General features: G+C 54.4%; 2 protein-coding genes across 10 annotated transcripts; one reads left to right on the top strand and one right to left on the bottom strand.

Moving 5' to 3' along the window:
* The first annotated feature begins 1,609 nt into the window (after nt 1-1,609).
* Nucleotides 1,610-12,550, top strand: FCHSD1 (FCH and double SH3 domains 1). 5 transcript variants are annotated; one of them, XM_020902879.2, is made up of 20 exons: nt 1,610-1,678; nt 1,908-2,005; nt 2,588-2,633; nt 3,010-3,077; nt 3,404-3,539; nt 3,626-3,762; nt 3,859-3,922; nt 4,742-4,870; nt 5,305-5,427; nt 5,614-5,709; nt 7,073-7,198; nt 7,609-7,713; nt 7,901-8,062; nt 8,892-9,020; nt 9,098-9,181; nt 9,348-9,465; nt 9,571-9,791; nt 10,520-10,607; nt 11,766-11,821; nt 11,959-12,550. In XM_020902879.2, the coding sequence occupies exons 1-20, from the start codon at nt 1,658-1,660 to the stop codon at nt 12,022-12,024; spliced, it is 2,073 nt and encodes a 690-aa protein (XP_020758538.2). In that variant the 5' UTR covers nt 1,610-1,657; the 3' UTR covers nt 12,025-12,550. The 5 variants fall into 5 exon arrangements, with proteins under 5 accessions (XP_020758538.2, XP_020758537.2, XP_020758536.2 ...); XM_020902878.2 differs by having other exon boundaries at nt 3,398-3,539; XM_020902877.2 differs by having other exon boundaries at nt 9,348-9,791.
* Nucleotides 12,468-16,568, bottom strand: RELL2 (RELT like 2). 5 transcript variants are annotated; one of them, XM_020902883.2, is made up of 7 exons: nt 16,405-16,568; nt 15,141-15,380; nt 14,692-14,757; nt 14,530-14,596; nt 13,898-14,083; nt 13,262-13,637; nt 12,468-12,870 (listed from the first exon to the last, which is right to left on the bottom strand). In XM_020902883.2, the coding sequence occupies exons 2-7, from the start codon at nt 15,322-15,324 to the stop codon at nt 12,850-12,852; spliced, it is 900 nt and encodes a 299-aa protein (XP_020758542.1). In that variant the 5' UTR covers nt 15,325-15,380; nt 16,405-16,568; the 3' UTR covers nt 12,468-12,849. The 5 variants fall into 5 exon arrangements, with proteins under 5 accessions (XP_020758542.1, XP_020758544.1, XP_020758543.1 ...); XM_020902885.2 differs by lacking the exon at nt 16,405-16,568 and adding an exon at nt 15,786-16,234; XM_020902884.2 differs by lacking the exon at nt 16,405-16,568 and adding an exon at nt 15,794-16,234.
* Between the last annotated feature and the right edge of the window lie 39 nt (nt 16,569-16,607).

Raw genomic sequence — 16,607 nt, 5'->3', positions numbered from 1 at the left:
GGAAACAATGGAAACAGTGAGAGACTTTATTTTGGGGGGCTCCAAAATCACTGCAGATGGTGACTACAGCCATGAAGTTAAAAGACACTTGCTCCTTGGAAGAAAAGCTATAGCCAACCTAGACAGCATATTAAAAAGCAGAGACATTACTTTGCCAGCAAAGGTCCATCTAGTCAAAGCTATGGTTTTTCCAGCAGTCACGTATGGATGTGCGAGTGGGACTATAAAGAAAGCTGAGCGCTGATGAATTGATGCTTTTGAACTGTGGTATTGGAGAAGACTCTTGAGAGTCCCTTGGACTGCAAGGAGATCCAACCAGTCCACCCTAAAGGAAATCGATCCTGAATATTCATTGGAAGGACTGATGTTGAAGGTGAAACTCCAATAGTTTGGCCACCTGATGTGAAGAACTGACTCATTGGAAAAGACCTTGATGCTGGGAAAGATAGAAGGTAGGAAGAGAAGGGGACGACAGAGGATGAGATAGTTGGATGGCATCACAGGCTCAATGGACATGAGTTTGAGTAAACTCCAGGAGTTGGTGATGGACAGGGAAGCCTGGTGTGCTGCAGTCCATGGGGTCTCAAAGAATCAGACACAACTGAGTGAAGAACTAAACTGATGGGTGGAATATGGGGGTAGAAGGGAAGGCACATAGACTCTGGGTTTCTGACTTTCCTCACTGTATGGAGAATGGTTCCATTTAGTATGTTAACTGGGGGAGGTGAATGGGGAAGGATCAGGTGGAAGGAGCTGTTTTAAAAGTTCGAGGTACCTATTTAGATCTCGTGAGGTGATCTTCATGGAGGTGAACTGTTGGAAATATGAACCTGGAGTTTGGGCCACAGATACCTGCTTTTTCCAAGTCAGGGGTGTGGCGAGGAGGTGTGAGCCACGGAAAGGTGAAAAGGATGAGGAAAGGGTGTGCAGATCATCAGAAGGCAGTGCGGGGTTGGGGTGGAGCAGGGTATGTCCTGGGGTGCAGAGCCTTAAGGGTGCAGAACCTAAAAGTGATAGAGGCTTACTAGGCCACAGGTCCCCACGCTCATCTCCCAGCTCACGCACGCTGGTTGTTTCTTCTCCACTGGACCAGGATGTACTTGTCTTTTCCTCTGGTACGGGTTGCTTCCTGGCTCCAGGCGTCTTTCTCATCCTCGCTCACACGCCGGCTTTTCCAGTTCATTGGGAATTGGGAAAAGGCCTAGGACCAGCCCTGTTTCCCTCATCAGACGCATCTTCGATGAGGCATCCAGTGATTCAGTTTTTCTGGTCACAGATTGAGTTCCTCGCCGTCCTTCAAGCCGTCGCGTCAGGATTGGAGATCTGAATATGTAAATGAATGATTAGAAATAATTATGGGCTGAGTCAGCAGCTCCCTACTAGAAATAGAACCCAGGCGTCTTGACACAGAAACCTAAGGTTTCCCCCTACTGTCCGGCGGACTGGGCGTCCACCGGGCGGCGAGGACCCTTTCCGGGCTATTCACAGCAGTAACAGAGGTTTAGTTTCTCTGCGGCCCCCTCGCGCTTTGCCGCGCAGCAAGTAGACTGACCAGGCGTGGGCGGGGCAAGGGCGGAGCTGGACCGGGGCGGGGCTTACATGTGGGCGGGGCTTCCTTGAGTTCCGGAGTCGACTAGCTGCCTGGGCCAGAGCGGAGATGCAGCCGCCGCCCCGAAAAGTGAGCTTGGCCTGGAAATGGGGACTCCCGGCGGGCTGGGGGAGTGATGGGGACCAAGGGGGCACCAGACCCGACCGGGGGGTCGAAGAGTAGGAAGGGGTCAAAGGCCAACCCAGAAGTAACCGAGGAAACAGCCCAGCTCCTCCTTGGCCCCGCCCCCTCACCGCTCCCAGCGCCGAGTGTTTTTCAGGTCCCCGCGCCCGGGGTCTTCATCCTTTTACCCCTACAGGTGAAGCCGGCCCAGGAGGTGAAGCTTCGCTTCCTGGAGCAGCTGAGCATCCTTCAGACCCGGCAGCAGAGAGAGGCAGACCTACTGGAGGATATCAGGTAGCCCCTGACCCCCTCCACATATCCCCCACTTTCTCTGTCACATGCTCCGCCCCTTCTCCAACATACTACAGCTGTCCGGGCGGGCGGGGGTAAAGAGCTCTCCAACCTGCCCATTCAAGTCCTTCACCCTAGGCCTCTCTCATACCGGATAGGAATTATCCTTCCTCCCACTCCAACACATATAAACACACTGGGACCCTCCCTCAAAGCCCTTCACTCCACACCGCCCCGCCACCGCCCCCCCCAATCAAGCTTTGGGCAGAAGCCCACCCCTCCGCTTCCAGACCTGTTGGAAGGCTGGCGGACACTGTACCCAGGCCCCCATGCGTCCTCACCGCCAAGCCCACAGATGGTTCTCCAGGGGTGGGGATGATCCTGCTGGGTCTCTGAGCACTGAGGTGAGGTTGTCCTGTGCTGCGGCTGCCCGAGGTGATCTCAAGGACTCTCTCTTCAGCGTCAGTGTAGTCAACACTCTAGGCCTGACTCCCCACTCCTTCCTGCCCACGCTGAAGACAGGATAGAGGGTGGGAGAAATGGACCAAACAGTAACACCCCCTCCCCCACCCCCAATCTCCACAGATCCTACAGCAAGCAGAGGGCAGCCATTGAACGGGAGTATGGGCAGGTATGGGACTCTCTTCTCTGGACCTTGCCTTTTGTTCTGGCCTACTTTACACCACCAGCAGTGTGGCTCCACACATACTTCTGTGCTGGTCAAGAGCACATGGCTAGAATCAGGCACACGTGTGTCAAGTCTCTGCTGTGCTACTATTTAGTTGTGTGACCTTGGACAAGTTACTTAACCTCTGGGCCTCAATTTCTTTCTCTGTAAAATGGGAATAATAATAATTGTACCTTCACGCAGGGTTCTTGCAAGGATGGAATAAGTTAATGCATGTAAAGCACTTAGCAAAGTGAGGGGTATTATTATATTCTGGTCCTATGTTCTCACACGTGGGGTCTTTGAAAGGGAATCGGGTCTGTGATGTTTTTCCCACCAGGCACTTCAGAAACTGGCTGGGCCATTCTTGAAGAGGGAAGGACACCGGAGTGGGGAGATGGACAGCAGGTGAGTCCCACGGTGGGGTGGGGTGGGGGGAACTGGGGGTCAAGAAAGAATGAAGCATTCAACCCCAGGAACCTGTAGGGAGGGCACGTGAGCTGTAGGTGGAGCTGATGCAGCAGGAGGAGAGCAGCTGACCCAGCAAGGACACTGGATGGTGGGGGAGGGCATGAGGGATCCTTGTGGCTGAGATAATGGGCGGATCGATTGATGGGCTCCCAGACGAGGGGGATGGGAAAGCTGTCTGTCTCCCGTGGTGCTGGAAGGGGGGCGTCTCGTGAAGCTTTGGAGTACTCCCCTCCTTAACACAGTCTTTCTCTGGGGAGAGGCAGGATGGTGTTCGGTGCCTGGCGCTGCCTGCTGGATGCCACCATGGCTGGGGGCCAAGCCCGGCTCCAGGCATCTGACCGATACCGTGACCTGGCTGGGGGCACGGGGCGGAGTGCTAAGGAGCAGGTGCTTCGGAAGGTATGGTTCAGTGGACGGGGTGAAGGAAGAGCTGACTCAGGGATGGAGGTGGTCTGGATCAGGACTTCCTGTGTCCATGCCCCTAGGGAGCAGAGAACCTCCAGAGGGCACAGGCTGAGGTGCTGCAGTCTGTCCGGGAGCTGAGCCGAAGCCGAAAGCTGTATGGGCAGCGGGAACGCGTGTGGGCCTTGGCCCAGGAGAAGGCGGCTGATGTCCAGGCCAGGTGGGCTGATGGGGAGTTGGGAAGCCTGGGGACAGGGTGTAGAGCCAAGTCTCCATGTCTGGGTCTGACCTCCACTCCTTTCCTTTGCCTGCACAGGCTTAACCGAAGTGACCATGGCCTCTTTCACACTCGGACCAGTCTTCAGAAACTCAGCACCAAGGTTCAGAGGATGTGGGCATGAGTGGGGACCGGGAGAGGTGGAGAGATTAGTCTAGTGGTTTAGAACTCAGGGGCATAAGTCAGAGAGACTGGGATGAATCCAGGCTACCCTACTTCCTTGGTGCATGACCTTGGTAAACTTGTTCTCTCCGAGACTCATTTTCTTCATCTATAAAATAGACATAGTACCTTTGTTTTTCGTTCCTTTTTTATGCACTTACTGAGGACCTTTATGTACTAGGCATTGTTCGAAACATGAGGGATACAGTGGGGAACACTACCTGTAGAGTTCTTGCCTTCACAGCCTGGTTAGGGGGGACAGATAGTAAATACACAAAGACTCAGAATAAATGAAAAGGTTCTTTGATAAAGCATAACAGGGGAGTGTAATTTAGAGGGAAAGCCTGAGTGTCAAGAAGGAACCAGCTGTGCAAAGATGTAGAGGAAGAACATTCTAGGGAGAGGCAGTGATAAGTGCAAAGGCTCTGAGGTGACAATAACTTTGTAGGCTCAAGGAACTGAGAGAAGGCCAGTGTGGCTGGAGCACTGTGAGCAGCGGGACGAGCACTGTGGAAAGAGAGGGTGCTGGGGCCAGCTCATGTTGGCCCAGGTAGGCCATGATAAGGAGCAGTTGGGATTTTCTTCTAAATGTATGCAGTTTCCACTAGTGGACTTTGATCAGGAGTTGTGAGTATGTAAAATTTTTAGTATAGTTTGCTAGTTATATCAATAATGTGAGAATTCTTTCTGGATCTGGGTTAGCCTTGGAAGAACACTGAGAGTCTCGAGCTCCCAGCTGACACCTATGTTCCTCTCCTAGCTGTCTGCCCAATCAGCCCAGTACTCCCAGCAGCTGAGAGCAGCCCGAAATGAGTACCTGCTGAACTTGGTGGCCACCAATGCCCACCTTGACCACTACTACCAGGAAGAACTGCCGGCCCTGCTCAAGGCTAGTCTCAGCCTAGATACCCCTGCCTCTCCACAGGGAGAGCCTCTCCCTGCCTCTCATCACCGACAGGCTGAGTAGGGCGGGGGATCTAGCCTGCTTAGAATGGGCAGAAGAGACATTCCTGGCTTCTGCTTCTAGCTGGCTGTGTGACATTGTGCAGAACACTTAACCCTTCTGAACTCCTGTTTCCGCAACAGGAATAACCCCTGGTCAGACTACTTTATAAGACTAATGGGGCTCAAGGGAGAGAATGAATGTGAAAATGCTTTTTAAACTGTTAAGTGCTATGTACACAAGAGGGTCTGTTTTTAGAAGCAATAATAATGTCTTATTCCTTCCCAATTTCCCATACCTCATGCCCATCACCCACCCAAACCTGGACAGAGAGCCTGCTTGGGGGGAGGGTGGTGTCAGCATCTTGGGACTCTCTCCAGGCTCTGGTCAGTGAGCTGTTAGAACACCTGAGGGACCCGCTGACCTCACTGAGCCGCACTGAGCTGGAAGCTGCAGAGATGGCCCTGGAGCATGCTCGCCGCGGGAGGCAAGCAACCTCCCAGGTGAGGGCTGTGCCCTATTGGAGCCCTCCAGAGATCCTCTTTACCCTTCTCTCCCAGTGCAGCCCACCCCACCACATGTCTGCCCATTTCCTTCTCACCTTGTCCTTTCTCTTCCAAGAAGGGCTGGGGACAGGCTTGGAGAGGGAGCCAGTGAGTGGCTGGCTTTGATTTTTTCCAACCCCCAAGGTAAGCTGGGAGCAGGATCTGGAGCTTTTTCTTCAGGAACCTGGAGTGTTTTCCCCCACCCCACCTCAGCAGTTTCAGCCAGCAGGGAATGATCAGGTGAGACCTCTGTGCTAGGTGGATCCAGGCCAGTTGTAAAGGGGACTGTGGTTTAGGCCTCTCCCTGATTATTCACATCCTAGTATTAACTTTGTTGTTCTTTAGTTGCTCAGTCATGTCCGACTCTTTTGTGATCCCATGGTAGCCCAACAGGCTCCTCTGTCCATGGGATTTCCCACGCAAGAATACTGGAGTGGGTTGCCATTTCTTTCTCCAGGGGGTCATCCTAACTCAGGGATCAAACCCACATCTCCTCCTGCATAGATAGGCAGATTCTTTACCACCGAACCCCCAGGGAAGCCCGTGGAATTTACTTCAGTTCAGTTCAGTTCAGTCACTCAGTCATGTCCGACTCTTTGCGACCCCATGAATCTCAGCACGCCAGGCCTCCCTGTCCATCATTAAATCCTGGAGTTTACTCAAACCCATGTCCATTTAGTCGGTGATGCCATCCAGCCATCTCATCCTCTGTCGTCCCCTTCTCCTCCTGCTCCCAATCCCTCCCAGCATCAGAGTCTTCTCCAATGAGTCAACTCTTTGCATGAGGTGGCCAAAGTACTGGAGTTTCAGCTTCAGCATCAGTCCTTCCAGTGAACACCCAGGACTGATCTCCTTTAGGATGGACTGGTTGGATCTCCTTGCAGTCCAAGGGGCTCTCAAGAGTCTTCTCCAACACCATAGTTCAAAAGCAACAATTTTTCAGCACTCAGCTTTCTTCACAGTTCAACTCTTACATCCATACATGACCACTGGAAAAACCATAGCCTTGACCAGATGGACCTTTGTTGGCAAAGTAATGTCTCTGCTTTTTAATATGCTGTCTGGGTTGGTCATAACTTTCCTTCCAAGGAGTAAGCGTCTTTTAATTTCATGGCTGTAGTCACCGTCTGCAGTGATTTTGGAGCCCCCCAAAATAAAGTCTGACACTGTTACCACTGTCTCCCCATCTATTTCCCATGAAGTGGGACTGGATGCCATGATCTTAGTTTTCTGAATGTTAAGCTTTAAGCCAACTTTGTCACTTTCCTCTTTTACTTTCAAGAGGCTTTTTAGTTCATCAGTGGAATTTACTTAGAGACTATTAAACCATGGACAGAGGGTTTCAGAACCCCAGTTCACCTCCCTCCCACCAGGACACAGATTAACACTCTTTATCTCACCCTTCTCTCTTTTCACTTAACTATCTTTTTCATTCTACCTCTTCCCCTCAACCTGGATCCCATTTCCAGGACTGTGTTTGTGTGTCCACAGTCGTAGGTGTGTGCTCCCACCTGTTTGTGGGGAGGCGATAAGGAGGGAACGGTAGGGAGAAGGTGTAAAAGGAGCAGCATCAGGCAGTCCTCACAGTTCCCTATTCATTCAGGTGTGTGTCCTGGAGCTGGAAGGGGGTGCAGGAGGTGTGGCGGGGGAGAGTGGCCTGGAGAAAGAAGTTCAACGCTGGACGAGCCGAGCTGCCCGAGACTATAAGATCCAGCATCATGGGCATCGGGTGAGATGGGGGTGCAGCTGTCGTGGGTGGGCAAGAAATGCTGAGCGATGGGGATCCCTGAGTCACTGAGGGATGTCATGGGGCTGTAGGCAGGAGGGGAGGGAAGAGTAATTCAAGCCAACAGTGTGGCACAGTAATTAAGAGCATGGTCTTGGGAGCAAGACTCACCTGGACTCAAATCCTGCTCTGTTGCTTCCTAGTTATGTAACTCTGAGTAAGAGAGTACTGAGTGACTTCAGCTCTTTGGACCTCAGTTTCCTTGTCATTAAAGTGGGGCTAATAATAGCACCCACATCCCAGGGAAGATTAAATGACATAATGCGTGTGAAGCAACTAGCTAACTACCAGTTTGTTCTAAGTTGTGCCCCATGGTGTCTCCACCCTCCCCTGTCCTCCACCTCCCCAACCAGGTGCTGCAGCGGCTGGAGCAGAGGCGGCAGCAGGCTCCAGAGCGAGAAGCTCCAGGCATAGAACAGCGGCTGCAGGAAGTAAGGGAGAGCATCCGAAGGGCACAGGTGAGGCACCACGCTGGGGGTTTAGGGCCACTGAGATCACACCTCCTCCGGCCTCCTCCACTCCATCTGATGGTGGGGAGACTGTAAGCAGGAGGTAGTAGAGGGTGGACATATCTGGGGAGGCTCCACTCATTTCCCAAAGGCAGACCCAGCCATCGCCTGGGTTGATCCCTCTTCCCCATGTTAGGTGAGCCAGGTGAAGGGGGCTGCCCGACTGGCCCTGCTGCAGGGGGCTGGCCTGGATGTGCAGCACTGGCTGAAGCCAGCCATGACCCAGGCCCAGGATGAGGTGGAGCAGGAGCGACGGCTCAGTGAGGCCCGGCTGTCCCAGAGGGACTTCTCTCCCACGGTGAGCTCCCTCCACTCCCTAGCCTTACACACTTGGGAGGGTAAAGAGCCCTCATGGAAAGCAGACTTTATGAAGCAGGAATCACAATGGTACGTAACTCAACAGGTTGTTGTGAGGCTTGAATGGAATCACTTAGGTGTTTAATTCTTGGCACAGTTTGTAACAGAGTTCTCAGTTAACTTTTACTGTGAGTATAGAATGGTGGTTATGAACTAAGGTCCTGAGAGCAGGCTGTAAGCAGTTTGAGTACCAGACACTGCATTTACTAGCAGTGTGATCTTGGAAAGTAATTTAAGCTTTCTGGGCCTCAATTTCCTCATAAGTAAAATGAGGTTGGTAGTTTCACAAAATAACACAGGGTTATTAAGAAACTTGGCTTCACCAGTGGCGCCAGTGGTAAAGAACCCACCTGCCCATGCAGGAGGTGCAGATGTGGGTTGATCCCTGGGTTGGGAAGATTCCCTGGAGTAGGAAATGGCAACCCACTCCAGTATTCTTGCCTGAGAAAATTCCACGGGCAGAGAAGCCCGGCAGGGGTTGCAAAGAGTTGGACACAACTGAGCATGCGTGCCATTAAGAAGCTTAAACAAGACAACATACATAAGATACATAGCACTGTGCCTGGCACACAGTAAGCACTCACTACTGTAACCCTGTGATTATCATTAGTGTTTTCCTGCTCTCTGATGACTCCCTGTGATCCAGAGTGAATGGTTGGTTGGTACTGCCTTGGAGGAGGATCCACAAGGTTAACAGCAGGATGGAATGGGAGACACAGAGGGTACTTGAGACCGGGCCTCACAGTGATGTCTGTTCTCTGTCCCTACAGGCTGAGGATGCTGAGCTGTCTGACTTTGAGGAATGTGAGGAGACTGGGGAGCTCTTTGAGGAGCCCGCCCCCCCAGCCCTGGCCACCAGGCCCCTCCCCTGCCCTGCCCATGTGGTGTTTGGCTATCAGGTGTGAATGGGGGTAAGGACCTCAGACCATCAGGGCTAGGGGACAGCCAGTCCTGAATTCTTCTTTGTGGGGCCCAGGCAGGACGTGAGGACGAGCTGACCATCACAGAGGGCGAGTGGCTGGAGGTCATAGAGGAGGGAGATGCCGACGAATGGGTCAAGGTGGGTAGGGACCTGGGGCTCAGACCTTGGCAAGGGAGCAGTGGGAGGGACTTCTCTGTGGCCCATAAAGACCCAGCCAGAAAAGCTGGAAGCCTGAGTGGAGGAGGGCCAGGGCCGTGGACAGCTGAGGCAAGCCCACTTTCTGTTCACATTGCTGGGAGAGCAGGCTCGGAACCAGCACGGTGAGGTAGGCTTTGTCCCTGAGCGCTATCTCAACTTCGCGGACCTCTCCTTCCCTGAGAGCAGCCGTGACAGCGACAACCCTTTGGGGGCGGAGCCCACAGGTAAGAAAGGGACAAGAATTGCTGAGCCATTGTGGCCCTGGGGTGTCGTGGTCCAGGGCACGCTGCCTACGTCCTCCCCTCACCATCTCTCCTGGGCTTCTACAGCGTTCCTGGCCCGTGCCCTGTACAGCTACACTGGACAGAGTGCCGAGGAGCTGAGCTTCCCTGAGGGGGCACTCATCCGCCTGCTGCCCCGGGCCCAGGATGGAGTGGATGACGGCTTCTGGAGGGGAGAATTTGGGGGCCATGTTGGGGTCTTCCCCTCCCTGCTGGTGGAGGAGCTACTTGGCCCCCTAGGGCCATCTGAACTCTCAGACCCTGAGCAGGTGAGCCTTCCTTTTCCCTGGGTCGCCAGGCACTTCTGGTTGACCCTCCCATGCACGGAGGTCCCATATTCATCTTAATGCCCCATCTCCTGTATTGTGGCTTGGGTCTCCCCATCTCCTTTGGCACAGAGAAAAAGGAAAGCAAGGCAGTCTTCATAAGAGTTTGGTTGTCCTGTTTTAGAGCTGGCTTTAAGTTCAGATTCCTGTTTGATTACCTTAGGCAATGATTAGGCCTCGCTGAGCTTGTTTCTTCACATGCATGTAGAAGGGGGATAATAATAATCTTTTTCAAGAGACACACTGTCCTGATTTGAGATAATGGAGGTAAAACGCTTAGCACAATGGCCCCTAGGAGGTGCTTTGATATATGGTACCTATTGTTCTAGCAAGATTTTGTCACTAACTAGCTTTGTGATTTGGGATAGATGGTTTAATCTGAGTCTCACCTCTGACATAGTAATCATCAAATACCTCCTTCATGGGTTGGTGGAGAGGAATGAATAAATTTTTAGTGCATGTGAAGTGCCAGCAAAATGCCTGGGACATATAAAATGTCAATACATATGGGCTGTTGAAATGTGTATCACCTACAACCCTACGCATATACAAGCATTTGGCTGCTCTCTGGCTTGGGAAGTGATGGGACAGGAACTGAAGATGGGATGAGAAGAATAGCTGGTGAAATCTTCCCACATGCCAGGAATAAGCCTTTGCCCTCTCATTCCCAGATACTGCCATCCCCTTCCCCTCCCAGCTTTTCCCCTCCTGCACCCACCTCTGCTGTGGATGGATCCCCTGCACCTGTCCTGCCTGGTGGTGAGTAGAAGGAGCTGGGCCCCCGGGAGGGTAAGAGACAGGAAGTCTGGGACTCTTGGGTTACACTTGGCCCCTTTGCTTGCCCTCATGAACCTCCTCCCTTAGGCTTTCTGAGGCTTGATGGTAGAAGAGTTTGGGCTTTGGAGCCAGGCCCACTGTTCAAACTGTGCCCAGACTTCCTAGCGTGCAATTTAACCTGTCTGGGCCTTTACAGAGTGAGGAGGAAGGTTCCTCCCTCATTAAGTTTTGAGAGGTAAAGAGATGTCTGTAGGGTACCCAGCGTTGTGCTGGGCACATAGCAAGCATGCAATTAATAACTGTTTATCATTATTATTATTATTAAAATTAACCAGTTTCTCCCACAGTGTTTTCCCAATACACATCCTTAGTGTTCTTGAATCCTGCAAACATCTGGTTTGCATCATCATTTTCCTCATCCATCTTTTCCAAAACTATCTCTTCTAAAACGTATTTCCACTTTCTTCTCTGCATCTTTCTCCCTGTCCCTGGAGCCCCTGTTAGCATTTTCTGCACCCTACTTCTCCAGCACCCTTAGTTTACTTTGAATCCTTTAGTACTCATTCATTGTGTTTGTTGGTGTTTCATTATTCAGTCGCTGACAGCCATTAGGGGTGGGGGAGCTCTGATCCCACCTCCCCTACTCTGGTACCTTTAGCAGGGCTGAGTATACAACAGGTGCCCAGTAAGTGTTGAGGTTAGATGGACTGATGGATGTTATGACCCAGGTTAGTGACTGTTAAATCAGAAAATATTTACAGAGTGCCATGGACCTAGTAGCTCAGTTGGTAAAGAATCCACCTGCAATGCAGGAACCCTGCTTCAATTCCTGGGTCGGGAAGATCTCCTGGAGAAGGAATAGGCTACCCACTCCAGTATTCTTGGGCTTCCCTGGTGGCTCAACTGGTAAAGGATCCGCCTGCAGTGTGGGAGACCTGGGTTCGATCCCTGGGTTGGGAAGATCCCCTGGAAAAGGGAATGGCACTCCAGTATTCTGGCCTGGAGAATTCCATGGACTGTATAGTCCATGGAGTCGCAAAGAGTTGGACACAACTGAGTGACTTTCATGGTCCTAAGTGCTGGAGATACAGAAGTGAACAAAATAAAGTCAGAAGGCTGACTTGCGGTTCTTATTTCCAGACCAAGACCTGGACTGCCCTGGGTCTCTGGATATGATGGCACCTCGACTCAGGCCGGTAAGGGCCCCTCCCTTGGAGGAGAGTGTTGGAAGAGGGGTCAGTTCAATTTGTCCTGTTTTATCTGCAGAGCAGAGGGAATGGACGGGATATCCCCAAGGGAAGCCTCAGGAGCACTGACTGTGTGTTTCCTACAGATGCGTCCACCGCCTCCCCCGCCGGCTAAAGCCCCAGATCCTGGCCATCCAGATCCCCTCACCTGAAGCCAGGGGGACTGTCCATCCCCTAGTGATGCTGCTGCCCCATCTCCGTGCTGTCAGACTGCCCCTCCCCATGGTGATCCAAAGCGACACAGTCAAATGCTGGAATCTCCCTGATTTCCGTTCTCACCTTCAGGGATAGACACTACTTCACCCATTTCTGGGGCTGGAACCCACTCCTTTTCCCCCATGATCCTTCAGCCATCTCTGGGGCTGAAAGTACCCCCTTTCTCTTCTGCCACCACCCCATCTCTAGGGTGGTGAACTACCCTGAAATCTCTGGGACTGGAATTTGTCCCCCAAAGTCTTGAGTGACTCTGGCTTATTTGTGTCTCCACCCTGATTCTGTGAACCACCCCACTCCAGATGCCAGTGCCACTGGGGCTGGGGCCTGGGATGGGGATAGGCCTGTCAGAAGGAGCTGGAGCCAGTATTCGAAGCAGCTGTAATGGTCTGAGCGGATTTATTGACAGTGAATAAAGGGCACAAAGCCCGAGCCAGGGCCTGGGCCTCTTGTGCCAAGAGGACAGAGGGCCTAAGGTGCTATTGCTTTAAGGGTCCACCAAGGGCAGGGGCCTGCTCCCAGCCACCACGCTGTAGCACATGGAGTGAGGTGATGGGGAAGGTGGGTCAGGCGGCCTGCGGGCAGCAGGGGAAGGGGAAGAGGCTGAGGGCCAGGGATGGGACTTCTCCCCAGGTCCCCCCAGCCTGAGACTGTGCAACTCCAGGTGGAAGTAGAGTGGGCCCCTCAGCTGGGGGGCAGTGCTGTCCAGTGGAGAGGAGGGGCTTCATGCCCACCCACTCCCTGGCCTGCCAGCTGGTAGTCCGTCAGCACAGTGAAGGAGGCGGCTTGGAGGAAAGGAAGGGTGACTGTTGCCTCCTATTCAAGCGGAGCCTCTGCTTTTCCCCAGAGGCTGCGGGACCTTCCCTACTCCCTGGAGCACATGGCAACTCCCCACCACCAAACCAAGGAATATGTACCAAAGGCTGAGCCTGTGGTTGACCCCGGGAATTCAGGGAACCAATGGGCTGAGGTAGTTTCATTTAGGGGTTGGGAGGATGAGATTGACTTGGGGCCCAGGCAGAATCACCTCACATCCCCCCTGCTCCCTGTGGTGGGGACACCTGAGAGAGAGGAGGGGAGGACAATGAGAGAACAGGACGTGGGTCATACCAGTGCCCTTGCAGAGCAGGGACAATAAGAGCTCAGCCCATTGCAGCGCTGGCCATGTCTTCATACCTGGTGATCTGAGGTGTCCTGTTTGCTTGACTGTCCGTTTGCTTCTTTTCTGGCCGGCCCTGGGCTTGGGCCCCTCCCTCCAGCCCCAGGCATCGGCTCTGCAGAGGCTCCAGGGTTCCCCTCAAGTGCACGAGGGACTTGGCTGCTGTCCCTGAGTCCTCCATTCTGCATGGGGGTGCTGGCGAGGGTTGGGGGCTGCGGCCTCTCAGGGGGAAGGCTTTCGATGGCAGGCATCCCTGTCCTGGGCTGCCCTCCCCCAGGCCCCTGGCCACCCCCTGGGTCCTGCCCCCCCCCAGACCCCCAGCTCCTGTCCGTGGGAGAGCCGTCACGATGCTCATGCAGCCCATAGCGCTTCTCAATGTGCGTCACCCGGAACCTGGGAGGGGAGGGGACACGGGCTTAGGGCCACCACTCAGAGACTGCTTGGCCCTTCCTTCTGGTCAGGGACATCCTGGGTTTGATAGCCATGTCCTTCTGGGACATGGGAGACAGCCTCTGTGGGGCATATTGTGCAGCCTGACTCCTGCTGTAGCTCCCAGTCCAGGAAGCAAGAGCCAGGGCCCACCTTTGGAGTCAAATGCCTGAGCACTGGACCCCCACCTCAACCTCCCTGTCACTGGGGTACTCTATACCCACCTGCCCACAGAGAACACGGTGGTCTCCCCAGGCCGGGGGCGACTCTTTCCTTCCTTGGAGCGTCCCTGACGGACAAGTGGGGGTCTCTTGTTGCGGCTGCAGTGGATGCACGGGGCTGAGGAGCCCAGGTGCACTGTGTGATGATGGGAGGGGGCTCCGTCTTGCAGGCTGGAGGTGGCATCCACGCTGGATGGTAGGGAGGAAGGGAGAAGGGGGGAACATTCCCATTTTTCTTCCTGTTTGTTCCCGTTCTTTCAGTGTGCTCCTTAACCCCCCCCCGAGATGTCCCACTTCCCCCAGGCTGCACCATTCTTTTATTGTCTTTATCTAATAAACTGAACATGAAGATATTACTGACCATGTGTTGTTTTCCCTCCCAGGGCTAGAAAGTGTGCAATGTATAACCCAGGGGAGTGGCATAAGTGATGAAGGTTAGGCTTGATGACATCTAAAGAAGAGATGTGGTTTGGAGGATTCAGGATTTCTACCAAACTTTCTTCTTCCTGTCCATTATTCAGCCTTACTCTCCCCTGTCACCCTAATCATGCAAGGAGACTGGGAGAAGAATGTGCTGGAGGAGAGGATACTTTCCAAGGCAAGCTAAGTCATACTGGCCCGTGTTTCCAGCTCACCTGGACAGCTGCACTGTCCCTTCTCCTTCACTGTCCCCCAGCATCTCCTTCAGGGCCTCAGCATTGGCTGAGGGGAGAAGGAAAAGAAGGGGTCAGTGGAGGCAAAGGCCAGGACAAGAGAAAGTCAAGGAGGTGGGGGACAAAGGGACAGCCTACACCCACCTTCATTTTGGATGATGCAGCGAACAATCCTCTCTACTGTGTCCTCATTCATGTCATCATCCTCAGCTGAAGGATGAAAGAAGTTGGTGAGGCAGAGGGAAATGAGTCAACTTTGAGGGTACATTACCTGGTGGCTTCTATGACTTATTGCTCAAGACCTACCTCTTTACCAAACTGCATCATGCTGTACCTTAGCATTTCAAGGGCCAGGGCAGAAAAGAAGGGAAAATTAGCGGGAGTCCAAGACTACCACCAGTGGGCCCTTCCCACCCATGGTGCCTTCTCTAGCCCTACTCAGGGTGGTGGCACCCCACTTACTGACTCAAGAAAGCGTTACTAGGCCTCCTATCTTGGTCAGGATTTAGCTTGGGTATGTTGGCCAGGAAGAGGTGTGGGGAGAAGGGTGAGGGAGAAAGGTGATTGAGTCAGGTTCTAGGCTGTTCACTCACGGGGCTGGAGCTGGGCGTCGTCAGGCTCCGAGCCCCTCGAAGTGCGGCAGCGGTAGCCCTTCTTCTTGAGCACGTGGCAGATCATGAAGCCTACAAGGCCCATAAGGAAGAAGACCAGCACGAGCAGGAAGAGCATGTACAGCCCATGTTGGGGCGGTTCCAGGTCAGGCTGTGGTTCCGACATGAGGCCCTGGCGGGTGAGCACGGGCCAGGGCGGCTCCTGGAGTTAGGGGGCTGCAGCTAAGGATGGGGGGAGGGTTAGGAATGCCGTCCTCAGGATTCGAGAGACAGACAAGCCTTTGAGGTCTGGCCCCACCCCCTACCCAACCAAGGAGCTGTCCGTGCCAGGGGTGCTGGTCCGGGCCAGGGGTGTTAGACGGCGGCTGCTCAAGCCCTCTTCCACGACCCTGGTCCCGCTTCCCCGACGCCCAGAGCTCCCCCTTTCCAGCTTGTCCTGAGCTTTCGTCCCTCCCAAGGACACTGCAGAGCGAGATGGGACGGAATTCTCAGGCGGCCGGCACAAGGATAGTGCCTGAGTCAGCGTCCACATCTCTTCTGAGCGGGCCTGAGTCAGGCCTCCGCAGCCCCTTCCCCTTCCTGTACTGTCTCACGCACACCCCCTCCCGCCTTTCGGGTTCTCCCGACCTGACCACCTGGCCCACCCGGTACCGGTGGTTTGGTTCTGGCTCCGGCTCCGGCTCCGGTTCCAGGGGCGTCCTAGTCCGGCTCAGGGCCCCCGACGCCCTCCCGGCGCTCATCCCTCGCTTCCTTCCCCTCCCCCCTTCGCCGCCTCAAGGGCTCCGGGCTGCGGCTGCAGATACCCGTGCCGCGGCAGGGGTGGGGGGAGGGAAGGATGGAAAGGGATGAGGGCTGGTTGGGACCGGCGACAGGCTCCGGACAACTCCAGCCGTGGAAAGAGAAGGAGAAGGGGGGCGCTGCCGCAGCCGCTCTGGGTCCCCCAAAGCCTTCGACCGCCGGCCGGGAACCAGGGGGCGGAGCCCAGGTGTGCGGGGCGGAGAGAGAGAGCCCTGCGCGCTTCTGAGCGCAAGTGTGGTGCGCGCGTGACTGCGCAGCCCCCCCACTGCCGCCCGGTGACGGTGCGGTGCCGAGTCTGGGTCCGGGTGAGGAGGACGGGCAGTCAGGCGAGAGCGCTCTCCACTGGTCTATTGGGCACGCCTGGCTTGGCTCCAGCCCTCAGATGCCCCGGCTGGATGTGTAGCTGGGAATCTTCCCCAGCGGGCCGGGGGAAGCTGGCTTTCTGCACCTGAGAGGGTCAGCGTGGCCGGTTCTCCGGAGCCTCCTAAAGAGGCGACACGGCCTGCGCCTCGCTTGGGACAGGTAGCTGGACAGGATGGATCGGCTTCCCGAGGATTTGACCCCCGCCGGGAAGGAAATGGCCCTGTCATCCTAGGACCGATGCTACTGTCCTCCGGCCGAGCCCAGACGCTCACGCCCCAGAACCTAGAA

This window comes from Odocoileus virginianus, chromosome 3 (assembly GCF_023699985.2).
Source record: "Odocoileus virginianus isolate 20LAN1187 ecotype Illinois chromosome 3, Ovbor_1.2, whole genome shotgun sequence".
Classification (NCBI taxonomy): domain Eukaryota; kingdom Metazoa; phylum Chordata; class Mammalia; order Artiodactyla; family Cervidae; genus Odocoileus; species Odocoileus virginianus.
This window is presented reverse-complemented; position numbering and strand designations above follow the sequence as displayed.

What these genes read in the sequence shown, in the direction of transcription:
- RELL2 (XM_020902883.2), bottom strand. Translation starts at nt 15,324, where the DNA reads ATGTCGGAACCACAGCCTGACCTGGAACCGCCCCAACATGGGCTGTAC. An exon ending in GGGACAGTGCAGCTGTCCAG is followed by an intron (nt 14,084 to 14,529) that starts GTGAGCTGGAAA and finishes CCTACCATCCAG; the next exon opens with CGTGGATGCCACCTCCAGCC. An exon ending in AGGACACCTCAGATCACCAG is followed by an intron (nt 12,871 to 13,261) that starts GTATGAAGACAT and finishes CTTTCCTCCAAG; the next exon opens with CCGCCTCCTTCACTGTGCTG.
- FCHSD1 (XM_020902876.2), top strand. Translation starts at nt 1,658, where the DNA reads ATGCAGCCGCCGCCCCGAAAA. An exon ending in GCGGCTGATGTCCAGGCCAG is followed by an intron (nt 3,763 to 3,858) that starts GTGGGCTGATGG and finishes TTGCCTGCACAG; the next exon opens with GCTTAACCGAAGTGACCATG. An exon ending in TGCACCTGTCCTGCCTGGTG is followed by an intron (nt 10,608 to 11,765) that starts GTGAGTAGAAGG and finishes TCTTATTTCCAG; the next exon opens with ACCAAGACCTGGACTGCCCT.